General features: G+C 34.4%; 1 protein-coding gene across 1 annotated transcript; it reads left to right on the top strand.

Annotated features, from left to right (window-relative positions):
* Window positions 1–1,035: 1,035 nt before the first annotated feature.
* On the top strand, window positions 1,036–22,373 carry LOC150109963 (monocarboxylate transporter 12-like). The gene is made up of 4 exons (XM_090416092.1): window positions 1,036–1,151; window positions 1,356–1,499; window positions 18,019–19,023; window positions 21,838–22,373. The coding sequence occupies exons 1-4, from the start codon at window positions 1,049–1,051 to the stop codon at window positions 21,978–21,980; spliced, it is 1,395 nt and encodes a 464-aa protein (XP_090272218.1). The 5' UTR covers window positions 1,036–1,048; the 3' UTR covers window positions 21,981–22,373.
* Window positions 22,374–22,943: the final 570 nt, after the last annotated feature.

The following is a 22,943-nucleotide window of genomic DNA, read 5'->3' as shown; positions in this document are numbered from 1 at the left end:
TTAACTTTATAAATCAAAAATAAGTTAGTTTATATATCTTTTAAAATAAATTTTAAAATATAACATTAGCCTTTAACAGTCTTATTCAAAATATAGTTTTCATCGTCTTAATGCCTAATATCAATTGCAGAAATCGCAGTGAAGCATGAGAACTACCTGTGTATATGTGTGTGTGTGTGTGTGTGTGAGTGTGCATTGAGTGGGGTCAACTCAGTGATGTAGCTAGAGCTTTTGTCGCCCGGGGAGGTCCCTCAGTTTGCCTCCCCTCTCAATACATACTCACAAAATACTACAAAACAAAAATTCAAAACGATGTATAGGGAAATAAATTAAAACGTTATGTTTATTTTTGAAGTAAAACCTTTAATTTCAACATTCTGAAATGATATTTTTCTTGCTTTTCTGTTAGCAAAATCGTCGATGACATTGTCGAAGTCTATTTCATAGTAATGTAGGTAATTCTTAATCAATTTTATTTAAAAAAACACCTCTCACAACTAGCAACACTTACAGCAATTGTGAGGAAACTTCGCTGTAGTATTACAGTAGTTGGAACTTAGTTCTCGAGACTGTATTTTAGAATTAACTGCAAAAGTTCAAAAATGTTCAAAGTGTCGCCTGAAGAAGAAGAACGCCCCCCCCCCCTCTAGCTACGCCTCTGGGTCAACTCACGTAATTTATACAAGAAATTAAGAAGACAGAATGTTATCTGTGTTCCCGTGACAAAGATATGGGGGATTATATGATATATTATTTAACTAGTATTGTAAAAGATACCTTGAAATAAATTTATAACGCCCAACAAACTAAATATTGCATAATTTCAGATGTAGTGGCTGGGATTAAAAAACCAACTCATTCTTTCGTTACTGCTGCCATTCGTTCTCAGACCATCTGGGTGTGAAGAAGTATCTCTCTTTTTCTTTCACTATTTCTCTCTATGGGTCAAGGAAAGGCAAAAAAAATTCCAGGTCCTGATCAAGCATGGAGCTGGGTGGTTGCACTTTCTTGCTGGGTGACAATCTTCATAATGTCTGGGATAGCTCGGATGGGAGCTCTTCTATATGTGGAGTTTATACGAGTATATGGTGTAACAAGGGAAGAAGCTACTCTGCCCTTCAATGTTCGAGCAATGATAAGAAATTTGATTGGTATATTAATGAAAAATTATATTTTCATCTTTTTAAAAGTAATTTGTAATACTTGCTAATATTAATTTTGTTTCTGTATAATATTTGTACATATGATAAAATATATAATATCATATAAAATTATATAAAATATATTACAAAATATATAAAGTTTCTTATAATAATTATATGAAATTTCTACATAACATTAGTTATTTTTCACAGGTCCTTTGGTTGGAATTTTGGGATACCGCTATGGAGTTCGTACAACTACCATAATCGGAGGTGTAATTGCCACTGTTGGAGCAGGACTTTGTTACTTCGCACCCAATATTACTTGGGTTATCGTTCTCTGGGGTGGCGTGCATGGTGAGTAGATTTTTGTAAGGTTCAATGTAAGTATTGAATTTTTATGAAACACAATTTGAAGTAATTGGTGTAGGACAGGGTCAGGTATTTAGATAATGAATAACTGTGAAAGAAAATCAATTTTTGTTTTTAATTTTATCAAATAAATGAAAATAAAATTTTCTTTTTGTTCCGAATTTTTTAGAATTCGTTTTTGCATAATTTAAAAGACGTTCTTAAGCTAACTGCGTATTTAATTGCTATCGAAATTTACTACGCATGAAATTCGTATGCCTATAAAGTTCTGCATGCAAATACATTATTTCAAACTGTGATGTTACACAGCGGGACCGAAAAAGGCATTCACAGTATATGGGCGTTTCTACGCTCGTCTTTTAGGTCTCAAAGCTTATTCTTATTTGCATCTTGGGTGTAAAGTGAAAATTTATTCAGAGAATATATTATGATTTTAAACAGAATATATTCTCTGAATATATTATGATATATTGTATTATATATTATACTTATTCCAGCATGAGGAGTTTTGCACGGCACATTAGGGCAAGAACGTTTTTCATATTCTCCTCTCCAAAACTTTTTCTTGCCTTAATGTGCATTGCAAAATTCCTCATGCTGAAATACGCTTCATAATAAATAAACTTCAGTGACGTTTTTGCAGGAAAAAAATGACAGCATTGATTATAAATGATCGTTTTTGAAAATCTGTGCATATTTATTCGTTGAATGAATATTTTAAAACTCAAATATTTATTCAATGAAATGCATTTGGGGTGCTTAAGAGTCAGAGCTGTATAACTGCGAGGAGACCTCCATGTATCCTTTTAAGGAATGACGAGAACCGACCCAGGCTTCCTACGTAATTTCCCATCACTGCCGTCTCGTGGTACATTCCGTTAGGTATCTACGTGGATACCAAACGGACGTGAATGAGCTGGGAACCAGGGTAAATACCGAAAATTCAGCAAGCGGTAAAAATTCCGGAACACATCCCAACTCAACAGTAACAGCGTGCAAAATTGGTACTATCAACATAACACGACTCAACTTGGAAAGAAATGGAACTAGCAGAAGAATTGGATAAGTACCAGAACGACATAATATGTGTGACTGAAACAAAGAAGACAAACTCAAGTGAGGTCTTTTTTTAAGCAACAAATAGAGAATGTTATACTCAGGCAATAACAATCAGAGAAAAGAATGAGTAGCTATAGTATTCAACAATAAATACGAGAATTATCTTCTTGAATGGCAGGCCATATCAGGTAGATTTATGTGGGACGATAGAAGGTCCTACTCTTGGACCTTCAATGGTCCCACAGAATGTCCTACCAAGGAATAAATAAAGGAATGTTTTGAGGCATTAGAGAAGGCAGCTGACACAATAAAAGAAAAAAGCTGGTCCTTGCCGGAGATCTGAATAGCAGAATTGGAAATGTTTGTCAGTCATATAATGGGAAATTTTGAAGAAATGAGCAAACAAGCTAATAATAATGGTACATACATACAGGAGTTATATTCAGGATATGGCCTGGTTATAAAAACATCATGTTACCACATAAAACTGTGCACAAATTCACATTGAGAAAAGATGCGAGAAAAAAGAAAGTCTAATTGTTCATGTTATTGTTGATAGCGATGTTTTCCCCCTGATTCAGGACACCAAAATATAGAGATAATTTGAAATTGGAAGTAATCCCTATTTAGTTTTGAGAAGGATAAAATTGAATTTCATATTGAAAAGAAGAGTATGTTATAAAGTTAAAACGAATCAAAGTTGAGAAGCTTTCTAAGGTGAACTGCAGACTCAATATCGTCAGGTGGTATGGTCAAATACATAAATATCGTTAAAAAAAATGAGAGTTTGAAAACTGGAACCAAATCTTGAAGATTCAGTGGCAAATCCTGGAAGAAATATTGATTGATTCAATCAGAGAGGCATGTGATAAAGTTGTCTGTAATGATAGAAAAAATCAGACCCCCATGGTAAACTCAGAAAGTTAAAGATGCAGTCAAGGAAAAGAAGAAGATCTAAAATATCAAACAAGTAAGTCAGCTAGTACTGTTAGAGAATGTATAGAAAAAAGTGACGCACCTTCTAAAATTAGTCAAAGAAAACTCATGGGAAGATTTTGGTAATAACATAAAAAATAAATATCAGTAAGGAGGGAATTGTTCTGGAGTATTGAAAAAGCTTAGAAATGGAGGAAGAAGTACCGTAAAAGGAAAGAAAGATGATAAAGTGGACATGAAAACTGAAGATAAAGATATTCTAGATGTCTTGGGTAATTAATTGAACGACTGATAAATGAAACAGGTAGTGTCAGCATGATGATAAAAAAAACTTCCAATAAGAATGCAGTCAGGAATAGATATCAAAATTTAGAGCAAAACTATTAAAAACTTAAAATTTTTTAAACTTAAACTGAATAAATCCATGGAATGGCAGCTGGAGTAGATGAAATTCAACGAGAAATGCTCAAGTATGGAGGTATAAAAGTCTTGCAGTGGCAGTACTGCATAATTCATAAGGCCTGGACAGAAGGACGAATTCCCGATGATTGGAGTAGAGCTCTCATAGTACCCATAAACAGAAATGGAAATTAAACTAAATGTGAGAAATACAGAGGGGTGTTTCCATACGGAGTATTCCTGGTAAGATTTATGCAAGTACATCTGAGAAATGGTAATAAAAATTGTGGAAGGGAAGCTTGCTGAAGAACAAGCTGGATTCTGGCCAAAGAGAGAGATTGTCAGATCAGATTCATTTCAATACAAATAGTGGAGAAATTTTTAAAATATAAGAAGTATTTTTATTTCGTAGAAGTGGAAAAGGCAGATGTGACAAGGTGTGAAGGAGAAAGCTCTTCAAAATACTACAGTTATGTGGTTTAAATAGGACATCATATCAAACAATATATAGCCTTTATTTAAGTTGTAAGTCAGCAGTTAGAATGGAAGTACAGAAAGATGCTTCGATATTAAATCAGTCTGTGGAAAGAGTGCATATTATCTCCACTATTATTCAGTATCTATGTGGATAATATTATGAAGGAAAGCGATATTAAATCTGATCTCAAAATTGGAGATGCAAACTTACGCTCATCACTTTAGGCGGATGATGTTCTACTTTTAAATAAATCCAGTGCAAGTCTGCAAGATTTCCTAACTAAATTGAATAGCTGTTGTAATAGATTTGGTATGAAAATTAGTAATAAAAAGACAAAGACAATGAAAATTGGCAGAAACATTAAATTGGTAGAACTAGTAAAACATATCAACTTCGTAGGCATAATTTTTAATGAAGATGGCAAATAGACAACAACATTCGTAAAGCTGGTATGGTAGGAAGTCAGCTGAATAAATTTATATGAAATGAAAAAGAAAATACCAAATACTAAATTAGATTTATACAAAACAGTGTTCAAACTAATTTTAACTTCTGGATCTGGGAGCTTAGTTAGAAATAAAACACTTAATCAAAGACTGTAGATCTCTGATATGGGAGTTCTGAGAAAGATTAGGGGCGTGAACAGATGGCATCAATGGCAATATCATTGATGTTGCCATTGATGCCATCATTGAAAACGGGGGTATTATAAATGGAGTATTAGGAAAGAACTTGACATTGTCAGCATCCAGGAATGTGTCAGCAGAGCTAATCTCAGGTGGTATGGTCACTTAAACAGAATGGGAGAGGAAAGATTAACAAAACAAGTGTTCTCTGCCAAGTTGGCAGGGAAAAAAAACTAGAGGAAGACCAAGATATAGATGGAATTGTTACAGTAAAGCCAGTACTCTACATTTATTTCAGTTGATATAATAACGTGGTAAAGGGAATCTACTTTTCTGTAGAAGTGACAGGTTGCGAGCCTTGTAATTGTATACATGCATTCTCTCTTATAAACTTTCGTTTTATTCAACGTCGGGCTTTAAACTAATGTAAAAAGAAAGAATATATATTACATCATACTACTGGAAACTCATGAGCTTTAAGCAACCTTTCGCAACGATCCTTGTATATTACACAGTACTGTATTATAAAATAAAGTTGTTTTACTGTTCTTTTAATCATATCTTTATATTATTTTTTATTTTAAAAATAAATAGCTATATTTTTGCATAAATTCTACCATAAAATAATATAGAGCTTCTTATGACTTCTAAAATAATAAAGAGATTCTGATTATATAAATTTTTTTTAATGTTCATGAATTGTGCTGTGTCTTTAAAAACGGGGTATTAGAGGAATATATTGGAATTATTTTCAACTCAGTATATTCCTAAAATACATTTTCTAAAATATTGAGAAAAATATGGCTTATCATTCCTATTGTTTCAAACATTAGTATTTTGATTATTGATGATATTAAATTGCCATCTTTTTAACAAATGGTTAAATAGATTGAATTAGTTTTTCTAAGGGGAAGTGAAATCCTAATGACCACCAATCTTCGGTGTCATCTTTTTCCAAAGAATAGAGTTCCATATTAATTCTTGTAGATGCTGGAGGAATTTTATTAGGATAACTAGAATTTATTATTATTAATATTTTCATTATTATTTTTATTATCACACCGTCACGTTCAAGTGGAATACAGAAATGTAATAACCAGTAGAGTTAGCTTCTTCTGATTCACTAGGATAATATGTTTTCATTTTTGATTGGGTAGCCACAGTACTCTACATTTATTACACTTGATATATTAACGTGGTAAAGCGATTCCTGCTTTCCGTAGAAGTGACAGGTTGCGAGCCTTGTAATTGTATGCATGCTTTTTGCCACAATCCACATTTTGAGAATGAAACATGAAGCACTCCACAACAACAAACAAACAAAAAAAAAAAACATTTTGTAAATTGAAGAACTTCATCCGAAGTCGAAATACATTGCTTAATCTGGGATTTGTTAATCTCGCCTCTTCTCTGTCCTTAGGTATGAGGAAGATGAATTTGATAAGTTTTGCATATATTGCTCTTGATTTGGCTTGTAGTAATTTCTCCATGTTAAAATTTTCTGGTAAACACCGGTATCCCTATTCTTTTCGAAGAACACTCTAGACCAGGCCTTCACAACATACGCACCGCGGGCCGCATGCGGCCCACAATGCTATTTATTTGGCTCGTCTGCCTAATTGAAATTAATTAATCATGCGAGGGAATATGAAATTACACGATTTCAATTAAATTTTACTAAGACTCTGCATGTTTACGTTCATGCGATTAATGTCACGATCATGTTTCTTTCAACTCAACAATAAATTGCATGTGGAGTTATTCGCACTGTCTTATTTAATAACAAATTATTACAATCGCTTCGAGATTTTGTTAGCGCTAGTGTCGCTGCGGGAAAATCAAAATTACATCTCCGTGATAACGACTTGATGTCTACGAACGAGAACGAATCGTATTACACAGTTGGCAGTGTAGTGGTTGGTTGTAGCTGGAGCAACACATTACATAATAACCTGCATTATTGTGAGTCTTTCATCATTAATTTTTTGTAATTAATATTGTCAGTCGAATCTCGACACAATGAGCTTAAGTAAAAAGCATAAAATAGATTCGGAACATCGAGCATTTAACTCTGAGTGCATAAGCAAATATTTTTTTACTTTGTTTATGGACAAATTGGTGTCCATTGCTTGCTGGGAATCTATCTCTGTGCCGAAATAGTATAATTTGAGACGTGATTTTGAATCGAAACATCCTAGCCTTGGCAAGTTGGATGCAAGTGAAAAGCAAATAAAAGCAGCAAAGTTATTGAAAGTTCTTAGCGGTGAGTAACAAGCCTTTAAAAAAGTGACATCTACAAATTAAGTTGCCACAGAAGTAAGCTTAAAAATATCACAAGAAATTGTTTGTGCTGGAAAATCATTTACTGAGGGAGAGTTGATAAAAAAAGTGTCTGATGATTGCCGTTTCCGAATTGTGTCCTGATAAGAAAAATAATTTTGAAAATATCAGTTTGTCCCGTATGACTGTTCAGCGCAGGGTGGCTGATATTGCCGAGGATCATAAAGATAACTTGCAAAAATTGCTAGTGAATTTGTCTATTATTCGCTTGCTATGGATGAAAGTACTGACGTGAAAGATACTGCACAGCTTTTAATATATGTAAGAGGCGTTAAGAAGAATTTTGAAGTGACAGAGGAGCTTGCTGGTTTGTATTCAATGAAAGGAAAGGAGATCGCAAAAAATATAAAGATGTATCTAACCGAAAAACTATCCTTAAAGTTCATGAATTTAGTAGCAGTTTGCACTGATGGTGTCCCATTCATGTTTGCGGAAAAAATGTTGGTGCTGTAGCATTTATTGAACAGTATACAGGTAAACCATCGACAAAATTGCACTGCCTAATTCATCAGCAGGTGTTATGTTCAAAGGTTTTGCAATTTGATCATGTGATTAAAGTAGTATTTGCTCTGGTCAACTATTTTCGAGCTCGGGATTTCTAACACAGACTGCTTCAGGCGTTTCTAGAAGAAAATGATGCCCACTACGGGAATCTACCATACCACACTGATGTAGGCTGGTTGAGCAGCGGTAAAGTTTTATCACGCTTTGTCGCTCTAAACAATGAACTAGTTGAATTTTTTGAATCTCAAGAAGATATGGAAAAATTCCCAGAAATAATGGATGAAGAATGGAATCAAGATTTAATTTTCTTGTATGACATTTTGGGTCACTTGAATGACCTTACATTACAGCTTCAAGGAAAAAAAAGTTTGTTTTTCAGTTAATGTCTCTCATAAGGCATTCAAAATAAAATTCAGTTTGTTTGAAAATGAACTTGCTAAGAGGGGAATATGTCACATTTCTTAACTTATCGACAGAATATTTCATCAGAATGTCATTCAATGGTGGGTGGAAAATATAAGAAGCACATATCACTTCTAAGCGAGGAGTTTCAGAAAAGAATACCATTGAGTAATGAAGTCTGCATAAAAGTGATTGAGGATCCATTTTCTGTCGAAGCAGCAAATCTACCTGTCGAACTCGAGATGGAAGTTATTGATCTCCAGTGTTCTGAAAACTATCGGGTCAAGCATAGGGAGAGTACTTGATAAGAGTTTTGTTCTATTTTGGATCAGGATAAATTTAAAATTTTGTTGGATACTGCCAATCAGGAATTTTGTATGTTTGGGAGCACACACACTTGTGAACAAACATTGTAGGTCATGAACTTGAACAAAACCAAACAACGTTCATCTTTAAGTGATATCAATTTAGAGTCCATATTAAGAAAGGCTACTTCAAACATGACACCAAACTTTGATAAAATAGTGGCCACAAAGAAATGCAATGTGTCACATTGTGACATTCAGTCACTGATATTTCATTGAGAATGTCACACTTATTTTCTCAGTGAAATTATTAGTAAACGTTGTGTTTATGTTTAAATGTTTTTATTGAAAACTTTTTCACCTATATCTGTTTGTAAATACTTTGATTATAATTTTAATTGTAACTCTCTAAAAAATGTAAATATGCATATTAATTAGTATTTACTGTAGACCTACTAACAAATTTACTTAAGTTTAGCAGCAGTGGACTAGTCTAAGATTCAATGTCCTAGGTATTCTGGCCCTTGGTCAGGTGGTCCAAGTTGGGTTTGGCCCTCAAAGGCAATCAAGTTGTGCAGGCCTGCTCTAGACGATCGTTTCTTAGTCTCATGGTGAGAATTCGTGAATTTGTTAGGAAGACATTTTTGTAGAAAGGCAATTTCTTATCTGTGATATGACTTTATATGTGATTTTTCTGCCATTATGGCTCTGCTTATCAGTGTTTTCAGGTATATGTTTATTAGGCCTGGTTCTACAGCTTTTACTTCACGGAACAGTATTGTGTGGTGGTGGGGGGGTTGGATTGTGACCCCAATGTTATATAGATTGCAAATATGAATTTCATCTGGCCATTGTCCATGATGTTGGGTATTCTGTACTACTAAATCTGGAGGCTAGATAAATATTGTAAACCCTGCTTTCTCTCTCACAGAACGTTGTCACCTGCGTATAATTTTCTGGAAATTACTTCACACCGTTCCTTCCATTGTTCTTCATATATGTACAGAGCTTTAATTTTAATTCTTAATACTGACAAGTAATTTTTTTCTCGATATTCCCAGGTATTTTAAGTTTCTTCTATTTGGTAATAAACATACAATGAGATTTTGTCAGATTTCATTGAAGAGGGAGTTTCTTTGTCGGGTTTTCTCTCTCTCTCTCTCTCTCTCTCTCTCGAGAGAGAGAGAGAGAGAGAGAGAGAGACAGAGAGAGAGAGAAAGTCTCTTTGTCGGCAGAAGGATATGCAAATTACTGTATGAAAATCGTAATACTATACTTTCAGTATTTGCATAAAAATCTTCAACCAGCTCTACGTGTGTTATTTATTTCTAATTCAAAGATGTATGGGACTCGCCGTTGGAGAAGCCTTCTCAATATCGAATTTCTGTAATAAGCATGACTTGTTGACTGATATCATTTATATACAGTATATAGTACATCTTACGTGTGATATGTTATCTGTTATGTATTACTGCGCAGTCAAATGTTTTATTATATTTGATATGCGATACAAAGTTCTATAGATGTTTCTGTATAATGTTGATGAAATTTTTCATACAATTTTATAGCTTGTATTAAATGGGATATTTCTGTTTTTAGTGTGTTCTAGTTTTTTCTTAACGGAAATCTTTTGATATTAAGGTGATACATTCCCCTGTTGAATTTCTTGAGACTTGCTTGTGTTTCAAGCACTTCTTTGATTATTCTGATGAACAGTGTCCCAACTTATGACATTAACTTTTGTAAAATTCTTTTATACAGCCATCATCTGAGAGCAATTTTCTCTGTACTAAGTGCTTTATTATATATATTTATACATTATTATATCATGTCATTCTGGGATTGTTACAGACGGCCAGTATCTTCTGTCTTCCTTTGGTTCAGGAATTTGCGGTTGATGACATCGCTCCCTCTCTCTCTCTCTCTCTCTATTCGAATTGATGTGTAAATGTTCGTCGGACAATCTAAATAAATGTCTTCTTTACGTTAAAGATACCAAGCAATTTCATAAACGTTCTTTTAATCCTTTCTCCAAAGTAAGCAAACAGCCAGGTAAGTCATGTTTGCGCTTGAAGTATTTTCAGGACTAGGGCAACTCGTGGTAAAGGTGGAGTAAGCTCTGATCACTTTCCTTAGTATCGCCCATAATGCGAATCACATCTCCTTGCGGACATGTATGATGCTGTGCATTAAGGGAAGGGCCACTATCCGGACCGGTTTCAACCTTGATTGCATAGCATCATACATATCCGCAAGGAGATGTGCTTTGCATTATGGGAGATACTAAGGAAAGTGATCAGAGCTTACTCCACCTTTATCACGAGTTTCCTAAGACCTGAAAATACTTCAGGCGCAAACGTGACTTACCTGCTTGTTTGCTCACTTCGAAAAAGGATTAAAACCAAGTTTATAAAATTGTTTGGTATCTTTAACGTGTAGTACACCAAGATAAAACAATTTCTACAAATGTCTTCTTTGTATTTCCTTCTTTTTTTTCTTCCGTTATTAACTCTTTTGAGGAGTCAGAGCTGTGGATATTTAACGCTCGTCATTTTCTTCAGCTTTTAAATCTGCTCACAGCCATCTGCCTTGTTCTACTACTACAAGCCAGGGTTCAGTAGTAGTTTCTGTTTCTGATTTTGTTTCTTGATTTTAAGATCGCGTTCTCATTCGCTGTTTTACTGTTTTTTTTTAACCTCGCTTTAAATTGCATTTCTTTGTAAATCCTTTTTTAATTGCTAATTGTTTAAAGGATAACCAGAAAAAAAGAAAAGAAAAGAAAAGAAAAGAAAAAAGAAAGAAAGAGAAAAACCCATAATTATACTTCAGATAGCTAAGGTATCACATATCACTTCCTTTTATTTCCTTTCTTTTCCCCAATTTTTGAATTTTCTTCCTTTGATAAGGACCAGACTTTAAATCACCGATTAATATCACTATTTCAGACCACTCTGCCCCTGAGAGTAAGTTGAACGATTACGAGCTCAAAATTAGAGCTGAAATCTGCTAATCTTCAGAATTAGCAGATTTCATGGTGTTAACCATTGTTGAATTTCCTTTGTCATCACCGTATTTTGACCTACTATTAATTTGTATATTAACAGTAGTTTCTTCTTTTCATATTTCGTCCCAGCAAACAAGATTATATAGAATTATTACTTTTTTTTATCAACGTTCACTGCCCAAAGTGAATCCATTGATGACTTTCAACTTTGCTTGGAACATTTCCATTTAGAAGTCGATAATAAAGCCATGACAATTTTACAAATAGTTATAGAATTCAATTTTTTTTATTTTATTTTCAATTCAAGGATAACGTTAGCACACAGATCGCCATATTGCCATTATCACAGGACAACGCGAACACCTATAATATAATATACAATTATATGTAATAACTGTTATATAATATAGAAATAGTTGAAGCTGTAAATTCCCTAACGACTGACATAAGAAGTTAAATGTGAATTCATTTTATATTCCTATAGAATTAGTCAATTGCGCACTATCTTATAATAATATTAACATTAGTTTAACTAGCTGCGTGTACTCATCAGATTTCTCTGACGCACGTACAGTTCACTACAATTATCTTTATATTACTGAACACAAAATTGTAGACTAAACAAAAGAACCGAACAGCACTGTTATTTGATTGTGTGATTATCATTTGGAATACTTGAATACAGTTCATCAAAATTAATTTCATACATATAAAGACATTACTTGTTTTGAAACTTGGAACTTCTTGGAACATCACTTCTTTGAGTGATGGATTGAGTCCTTCACTCTTCATCCTTTTATCTGAGTTCTTGATTGTGGGTATTTTACCCTCTCTTTGTGAGCATTTTGTGATGTATCAGCTTTCTCTTGCGATGAAGGATTTCGATTTTCCTATTCAAGAGTGGATATAGCTATGCTACGGTCTGATTGGCTTTAGTGGAGATACTAATTATGTATGCATTGAAGATATCCAGTGGATGCTGAATTGTGCCAAGGGATAATTTTTTAAACATTTGTGTGGTTGTGTTCGGTTTTGCTTTACGTCTGGTGAATAGTACGGCGGAGCTTTTCCTTGGGTTGATTGAGATACTCCATTTGCTGTACGAATTCTCTAATTTGTTGATTGCTATCTGCAGCTTGTTTATGGACAGTTGTGATCTTAGGGGATCTGCCTATGATGATCTTTTCATCAGTGTAGAGGGTGATAATGGATAGGTAAAACTTGGGAAGATCTGCCATGTATATGGAGAAGATAAAAAAGATAGTAGACAGCCTTGAGGGACTCCATCCGTGATTTTTATTTCAGCGGATCTGATTCCATTTATTTTTATCCTAAGTTTTCGGTTGTTCAGATATGATTTATTGAGTAGAATTAGTGGTAATGGGATTCCTACTTGGTGTAGCTTGAAAATTAGTCCATAATGATAAATTCTGTTGAATGTTTGAGTTATGTCCAGGAAGACTGCGCCAGAGTGTTGATGCCATTCATATCTTTGAGTGATGTATTCAGTGACTCTGTATATTTGGAGAGTTGTAGAATGCTGTTTCCTAAAGCCGAACTGCTCGTCTCGTATGATGTGATTGTTTTCTGGTGCCTCTTGAATCTGTGTAAGTATAGCGCGTTCGACTATTTTGCTTACACATGATAGTAGGGTGATAGGTCGATAGTTCTGTGCAAATTGTGTATGTTTTACTGATTTTGGAATTATTTAGCCGTTGGATGGCATTGATAAAAGTAAAAGTAAAAGCCACGTAAAAGTATTATGCAGTAGATGCATAATACTTTTACGTAGGAGCAGCTTGAGCGCCTTGTTCGTGATTCCATCTGGTGCCTTTTTGTAATTTAGTTTTCTTATGCTTTGATATATTTCTGTTGGCCATATGGGTTTTTTGGGATTAGGATGTGGCGTTCTGAGTTATTTTACGCACTTGGATGTGGATTTTTCTTTTGAAGTTTAAGTCTACTGGGTCATAATTGGGGCAGCAATATCTTTCTAAGCTATCTGCAAATGCTTCTGCTTTTTCTTCATCTTTATAGGCTATTCCACATTCACCTTGGATTGGAAGAAGTACGTGTGTGTGTTTTGAGCGAAACGATCTCATAATTTTCCATAATGATAGATCTTCTATGTTTAGGTGATGTATCGTGTTGATCCAAAGTTGGTTTCGGTGATATTTTATTGCATACCGAACTTGGTTCGTTGCTCTGTTAACTGCCTGTTTATCTGGGGGGGGGGGGATCCATTGTTCTATGATATTATCTTCGTAACATGTTTTTATCTCAGATAGATGTAGTATATTCTCTGGGAGTCTATTTGGCGGTGCACGTGTGGTATACTTGTTACCTGTGATATTGCTGTTAATATTTGTTTTTCAAAGGTTGTCACTGTTTTCTAATTTTTTCTAATTCTTCACTGGATGTTTATATGTGGGACTGGGCCAAGGTATTCCTGGAAGGCTGGAGTCGTTCCCAGTTAATAGAGTGGTGGAGATTTCATTTGTATCTTGTACGGTGCCTAGTTACAATATTATGGGTTGTGATCAGAACTCAAGTTGTTAATTGCTTGTATTTGATAGCCATGCGCTATGTTTTTTAGTATTAATATATCGAGTACATCAGGACGACCGGTTACACCGTAGTGTGTGGGTACTGGGGTTCTACAGGAATAGAAATACATATGGAAAAAACACAAGCAGAATCATGATATTCGCGGGGGGAGGTTGCAGGCTGCGAAGATCATGAAAATGCTTGTGTTTTCCATATAAGTTATATTTCTATTCCTGTAGTTTCCATGTGTTCTGTTTGAATTGTGTTATTGCGTTATGTTTTATGCTTCTTTTGATAAAGATGGTGGTGCCTCCTCCACTTGCGTAGGTTCTGTCTGTGTGGTATGTAGGAGGGTGGTCTGAAATTTTCTCGGCCTCGACCATAGATGGCAATTCTATTGGTCCGATTTTTTTTCTAAGTTGGTATATCTATCTTAAGCATCCATGTGTAATTGCAAATCATTCTACCAAGGTAGTTCGTTTTACACAGTTGTCTGAAGCAAAAGTGTTGTCTGCATCCCTTGAAATAGATAAAATTGAGGATCGTGCGGTTATAAAATTCTTTGTAAAAGAAGGTTTAACGCCAAACGAAATTCATTCGAAGTTCATAAAAGTTTATGAGCCTTCTTCTCTCTCGTTTTCGACAACTAAGAAATGAGCAGGCAGCCGAGTTTAAACATGGCCGTACCAGCCTTGAAGATGATCCACGTGAAGGACTTCCAAAAAGGGTAACAACACCAGAAATCATTGATATGGAATTGAATGACCAACGAGTCAAAGTGCTTGAAATTACTGAGACTATAGGCATTTCAAAAGAACGTGTAGGATATATTTTGCATGAAGAATTGCAAATGAAAAAGCTTTGCGCAAGATGGTATCGCTCTTGCTCGCAGCGGATCAAAAAGTCACGCGCATGAAAATCTCTGAACAGTGCTTAGAGTGTTTTAACAAGAATAAAACTGATTTTATGCGTTGATTTATTACTATGGATTGGAAATGGATTCGCCATTACACACAAGAATCCGAACAGTAGTCAAATAAGTGGTCAGAAGCCGGTTGTTCAGCGCCAAAGGAAACAAAGTCGGTTCCATGAACATGAAAGATCATGACGTTGGTGTTTTGCGATGTTAAAGGCATTTTGTTTATTAATTATCTTGAAAAGGGTAAACCAATAACCGGATAATATTATTCCGATCTTTTAACCAGACTAGACGAAAAAATTCGTGAGAGGAGTCGTTTTGCAGAAGAAAGACACGGTTTTCAGAATAAAAAAAATCATCTTTCATCAGGACAATGCACCTTCCTACAAAGGGGTTTTGGCAATGGAAAAATTAAGGGATGTGCACTCTGAATTGTTGGAACCTCCACTCTATTCACCAGATTTGACTCCCTCTGACTTCTATCTCTTTCCAGAACTAAAACGCTTTCTCACTAGTCAGCGTTTTTCTCCGAATCAAGAGGTGATTGCAGCTATAGAGGGGGGTATTCTGCAGATCTTACTGAGAACCACTACAGGAAGGATACTTGCGCTGGAGCATCGCTGGAATAAATGTATTAGTCTTCAGGGAGATCATGTTGAAAAACAAAAATAATTTTGAAATTATAAATTCATTTTTTCATTGTTATGCCGAGAACCTTTCATACCACACTCGCAGTATAGTTGTAAATTCTGATCTTGTCACTTGGACGTGGGTGTGTTTCGTTTATGAGAATGATGTCTGCTTGGGTTTCTACTGCAAATTCCTGTAGTTCTTGTGTTTTGTTGGGTAGTCCGTTGGCATTCCAGCTGACAATTTGTAGCGAAGTGGGGTTTTGTTTTGGACTTATCCATTAAAGGTTTCGGAGAAGAGCGACTGTGTGTCTTAGGATGATATCCTTGGCTTCTTGAGTTGGATTGGTTTACGAGAGTTCAGCGAGCATTTCTCCTATGCAGCTTGTTGTGTTGTGGAGGGTTGTGGTTTGCTGTGAGTGGTTTATTCTTGACTTTGGGTCTTTTAAGTAGGTTGGTCTTGCTGCTTCAGCGTACGTCCTTCCGCTCGTTGTGGAGATTATGGTTTGTCGGGAGGACCTGCGTTAGGGGGGGGGGGTCTGTTCGTTTGGAGTTCTGTCTTCTGGTTTAGGGGAAATGCCATGCAGCCCCTGTAATTGGATGTGCGGGATGTACACTTCCGCAGTTGGCATGTTTTGCTGGTTGAGTGCGTGGTTTCTGGCACTCTGTTGATGCATGTTTTCCTCCACATTTAACGCAGCGGAACTCATCCTTGCAGCATCGTTGTGTGTGACCAAAATTTTGGCATCTGTGACATTGAGTTGTTGTTGATTTATGCATTAATGCTTCTACTTTTAAAACTAGATCACAGATGGTCTGAAAGTTGTAGATGTGTTTTTGTTCTTTACCAATTTTAAAATTAGGGGATAGGGTTTATCAGCTCTGTGCATTCAGCTGAGTTTAATTGGGCTGAATCCCTTAAATTGGAGGTCTTCTATGACTCCTTCTATCTGTGTTGTTTCTGTTACTCCCTTTAACACTACTTTTAGGTTTTTCTCGCTATTGAGTGTAAATGTGTGCTACGATAGGTTGTTGTTGTCTAGGAATTTGACTATTTTCCTATACGTATTCCTTCTTCTGTATTAGTAGCTTTCGTGAAGGTCATGTCGAATGATTTTTAGTGTGGCTGCGAAGGATGTTGAGTGCTCTTTGCTCCTTGAGATGACTAGGGGTATCCTTTCTTTGAGTTCATTGTCTGTTTCCATATCCGTTATTTTGGGTGCATCTGTAGTGGTGGAGATCTTGCTTTTTTTTTTTTTTTTCCTTTTTAGATTATTTGGAATTCTGTGTGTTTCCATGTCTGATTGATGCTTCTTGGGATGTAACGTCTTCCAGATTTGGGGAGTGTTCTAGATCTGGTTGTGGTTGCGTTTTGTTTTCATCGCTTAAGTCATCCATTTGTATTCTGTGACAGCTGTGTGTATCGGGGGGGGGGAGTTTCCTAAAAGTTTTACTTCCCCCAGCCAGTTGTCACTTAGTAGTTTTTCTAGCCTTAGGATTTTTTTGTATACCTCTTCAAATTTTGTTTCATTTAGAGGTTTTAATAATTAATTGATTGATGATAATACTAGTCTATTCAGAATTGAAAAGTCTTATTGTAGATTACTTGTAGAATTCCCTGCTGTCTGTTTTTGCAGACATTGGGTCCTTTCTTGGTTCTGTGATATATAACATCAATTTTAAATTTTGAGTTCTTTATCTGCCAAGTTGGTGATCCCGAACTTCTCTGTTTTTGATGAACAATGGGAGCCGAAAAACGGGGTTGCCCTGTTAACTCTTATATATATCATTCGATCACTCATGATTCATGAACACTAAAATCCTCATAATTCCAGAATACCTAATACAAAAATTTATATTCATTACAATTCAAAGTTATTAAAATATAGAGATCTAAACGATAGATCATTACTTGTTTTGCCTTTGTTATCATTTAATTGTAACATTATGATTAAAAATAATCAAAGCGTCTATATTACTTTAGCAGTTTTAGAAAAATTATCTTGAAATTTATAAGTATTTTGTAATAAAAATAAAATATTTTAAACTATAAAATTAATTATATCATTTATTTTTAAATTTTTAAGGAATAATTAAAATAGGTTTTATTATTAAAAGTAGTGAGAATGAAGTGACGTCATCACTTCATTCTCAGTTCAAATTATAAATTTAGAGAAAATATTCATCGTATTATAAGAGATACAGAGAAAAATATAATCATCAATATGATTTTTATTATAAATGAAGAGAAAATCATCGTAAATATTATTATTCTATTATTATTATTTTATATGATTTTTGCTATCCTTTCCTTTCAAGTAAAATATTCATTGGACCTACCTTATGTTTTCTTTAGGTGTGGGATTCGGACTCAGCAACACTCTATACCAAGTGTCTTTAAATCAGTATTTCGTTCGTTACCGAGCAACAGCTGTAGGCCTCGCCATGACAGGTGGTTGTATTGGATCGATTATTTTGCCAATTTTAATCGAATACACACTTCGCCAGTATGGTCTTCGAGGTACGTATTTAATTCTTGCTGGAATCGTAATGAACGTGATCCCATTCGCAATTTTTCTCCGTCGACCTTCTTGGATTAAAAAAGAACGAAGGAATCAAAAGATTCCCAGGAACAAAGACAACATCGGTGAATCATTAAATCAAGGGAAAGCTGAAGGCAAACAGGAAATCACTCTCTGCGTCAACAGTTTGAATGACCCAGAAATTAAAACAGAACTGAATGGAGACATGCAAATAGTTGCAAAGAAATATAACTATAATATGACGGACGATTTGCCAATCAACGTAAATGTTATAGAAGTAAATTGTACAGAGAGTTCTTCAGAAGTGATTTGCACACAAAAGAAAAATATTTCAGCATTCCAACCTATTATTAACATTTTGAAAATAATGATCGATCCAATGTTTTGCTTAATCAGCATTTCTGTGGCAGCTGATATTTTTGTATTCATACCCACTATGACGGTCATTGTAGATTTCCTATTGGATAGAGGAGTGGAGTTAAGTAAAGGGAAATTTATTCTATCAGTGCTTGCTGTGGGCGATATTATAGGAAGACTTTGCTTTGGATGGATCACAGACAGAGAAATAATTTCAAGGAAACTTTTTATAACCATCAGCCTAATTGGCATGGGCGTAGTAGTCGTTTTATATCCTTTATCGAGCGATTTTAACACGCTGTTAGGACTATCAGTGGCATATGGAATTACTTCGGGATGTGTGGTCATCATGTTTCCGCCTTTGATTGGACAATATATTAAGCAAGATCAGCAAGCACTTGCCATTGGCTCAATGGCTTTTTTATCCGGAGTTATAGGCTTTTCTTTTCCTCCAATAATTGGTAAGTTCGTCTTTATATACATTATTAGTTTAATAAAGAAATATATTTTCATTTAAAAATGTAAAATATTTTAAATTTAATTGTTTATTTTGTTGGTTACTTATCTTATTGTTATTATTATTATTATTATTTACTCTATTGGAACACCAAATCCACAAAAAGAATAAAATAATTAATTAATTTAAGTAAAAAAATAATAAAAATAGCCGAAATTCAGAAAACGAACTATTTTTTAATGTTTTCTACAAAATATACTAATTCTTTTTTTTTTAAATAATTTTAAAAATAACAATTTAGTTTTCATTTCAAGCAGTAGTAATGGTCCGATCTGGTTTGAAGTTAACAATTTTTCCTTTGCGTGATCATCAATTGTGATTTCTTCTTATTGCAGAATTTTTTTGAGATAATTTCTTCAACACTCTTACTGGTATCTTATTCCCAAGTCTTAAAAATGTAACGTATAATAAAAGTTATATTGCATTAAAATTAAATGAATAAAAGTTAATAAAAGCCTTTCGCTATATATTTTCCTCTAAGTTCTCATCGTTTTAGAATATGGTCGTATATTTCGAATTTTTTCTAATAAAAAGCCTAAAGTCCCATTTACAACGAGATTGTGATTAATGATGGCGCTACTTGCATTCCTGAAATCCTCCTCTTCGTATGATATCATAAAACGAATTATCGGATTTTACCAAGTCTGAGATTTTTTCCCAATGATTCCCATTATACAGACGTTCAGTTTATTCTGAAGCAAGTTCGCTGTTTAAATGTTCACGTGCTGCAACCGTGGAATTGTGTTACCATCTTGTGAAGGTATTTGATGCGATCTTCTTATTATGCAGTCGTGAAACGAGTCACATTCGCAAATTGGTCATTAGAATCACAATTTCCCCTCCCTTCCCAAACACACACACAGAAAAAAATACGATCCACTTAAATTGATTCGCTGAAATTGTTCAAACCAGAGGTAACGAGATACTCTTTGTTCTCCTCAGAGTAGCTGAAACTATCCAATCAAGAACATGACTGCACCTCTATCACGTGCCGAAAATGAATTCGTGTATGAAATTAAAAATGTTTCAGAATGAGCTCATAAGTAGAGTTTTGATTTTTGATGGATTAATAGTAACTAAAGAAAATGAGAATTACTATGGAAAAATCTTTTGTAAATAAATCTTAATTTAAAATTAAACTGAATCCTAATTTAATAATCAATCATGGCATTATTCCTAAATAGGAAGTTACGCGTGAGATTACTATTAACATGTAAGCAACTTTTGTACAGCATATAAAGTTTTGTACAGCATATAAAGTTCGTTATGTAATGCTTTTTGTACAGCATATAAAGTTCCTTATGTAATGCTTTATTTTGGCGTCACCACGAATGCCAAAAACATAGTCTAAGGTACGGTGAATTCGAGATGTGTACAGGACTATCAGAAAGGCCAGAAGTGGAAAATAACTTCATAGGAAAAAGGGAAAGTTTCATGGAGGGTGAGGAAGATAAAAGTGTGTATTTGTACCAAAAAAGATGATGATGATCTCTCGCTCACTCGCATTCAAAAAGATAAGAGAGAAAGAGAGAGAGAGAGAGAGAGAGAGATGATATTATTTAAGTTACGGGTAGATGCAATGTGATCTTATATTACAAGCAAAAAGACAGAACTGTATTTGGTACCTCTGAATCTGACAGGATTGCCATCGCCCCATTGAAGAACAATATCACATTCTTAGAAGACTGTGATATTGTGTCTCTATACATAAATCTATACAAATTTCTCTATACATAAATGACCTTACTGAAGAATAGTCCTATGCTTACTTATGCTAGTGATAGCACGCTCCACTCCCCTTACCCATTTGATAAATCTCGCAGTGCACAATCATTCAAAGCTTTAAAATCATCTACAACCAATGACTTAAATATTGATATCTATACTTCTCTTTAGTGGGATGAAGTAACCCAGCCATCATGTCATTGAAGAACAGTATAGATGTCAATTCTATAGATATCAATTGGAAGTCACAGTTTGTAAATGGTCTTAAATTTCTTTTTTTTCTTTTCTTTTTTTGCATTGCGGGATTTACCAAATGGGTAAAAAGAAACGGATATTGATAAGCTCTAATGTAAAGATTATTCGCCTTCTAAAGAATGTGATAATTATTAAACTTATTGATTGATTGATTCTCTTCCTTCAATACGCGTTGAGTACTTTCTAAGTCCATCTTCTCACATTCTTCTCTTATTATCATTTTGCCCGAAAGATCTTGGAGGCAGTTGATCTTAGCAGCTTTCTTGATATGATCCAACTTATCCTGGTCGGCCCCTTGTCCATTTCATGGTTTTTCGTCCCTGTAGGGCGATTGAAGGTGATCTCTGTAATCTCTATTAAACATATGTACTAAATTAAATGGGTGTTCAATATTCCATCGCAGAATGCGTTTGTAACAAGGTATGATATGAACTGTTTCCCGAATGGCGTCTTTCACTATTCTTTCCAGCAGCTCCATAGAAGTGATGGAAAGAACAGTGAAACCACTAATTTAGTTAATGATTTTAACTTATTTCGAAGTGTTATCATAATATCATTAGTGCATCCAGTTTGTGTTGGAATGTTTCAAGGAGTAGACTAAATGGCCACACAATCACACCCCTCTAGCTTAAATTGTCTTTGGAATACCACGTTAGTAATTCACAATCCGCAAACCACAGATAACCCTATTTTCCCAATGTAGCCGATCACTAATTTTTATTACAGTCAAGTGATATTTAAAACGACCGATTAAATTATTATTTCTTCTTATTTACAGGTCATTTCAGAGACCGCGAGGGATCTTATGATGGTCTTTTTGTGATCATGGGAGGAGTATCTATTTTCTGTGGATTTCTTTGGTTCCTAGAACCTCTCTTTCTTAAACTTCAGAAGAAAGTGAATGCCTTCGTGGGTAATTAAACTTGAACTTGAGATGATGTTGAAGTTTGCTTTATCAGAGTAGGGGAGGGATCGATGTCTTCATATAAAATGAAGACATCGATCCCCCTACTCTGACAGTGTGCTCCGCGGACAATAATAAAAGCCAGGAAGAAAGAATTCTATTCACTAATGTACCATAATATTAACATAAAATAACATACTCAAATATACTGTAATGTTCAATTACTGTGGACAGGGCTTCTGGTGAATATTTGGAGTGTACCTTTGCTGATTTTTTTAAAGAAAGACGTGATAAATATTTTATGCATTATATATAAAAGAAGAGATCCCAGTAAACGCTTCGCATTGCCTGAAAGAGGCTACATAATAATAATAATAAATGAGTGTTCGGATGTTTGGTATCGAAAGTAATGTGCCTGTTGAACACCGATATTGGTTTGTTTCATTTTTGTCAAGTGGCAAGACATCTTTATAATTTGCTAGTAAGAATCAGCTTTTGTAAAAGAGAATTCGTCCTCGTTATTTATATACGATGCTTATTTATATATATATATATATATATATATATATATATATTTATTTATTTATTTATTTATTATTTATCATGTGCGAGAGAGAGAGAGAGAGAGCATCGAAATAAATAGGTTTGGTTTTATCTTAAAAGTGTTTGTTCTTTAAAATATTATTATAACAAATCACCACCTGAAGCACATTCAAATATAGAAGTCCATTTAAGAAATTTAAATCCCGAATTAATACTAAAAAGCCATGTTTCCTATACTGCTTGAGTTTACTTTCACATAATTTCATGTAATACGTTTCATGAATAATACTTATTATTATAACTCATCGGAATGTGAAAACGTTTTATTAATGCAACAAAAGGAGTGATTTAATAATTTGCGATCCAAACATGAGTCCAACCGCAAATGATTGTAATTTTATTTTCTGAACCTGTTTATGTCGCAACACTAAATATAA

The sequence above is a fragment of the Typopeltis vanoorti genome, chromosome 1 (assembly GCF_054136105.1).
Source record: "Typopeltis vanoorti isolate ZY-2024b chromosome 1, IOZ_Tvanoo_1.0, whole genome shotgun sequence".
NCBI lineage: Eukaryota > Metazoa > Arthropoda > Arachnida > Uropygi > Thelyphonidae > Typopeltis > Typopeltis vanoorti.
Note: the sequence above shows the minus strand (reverse complement) of the source record. Positions and strands in the feature narration are given on the sequence as shown.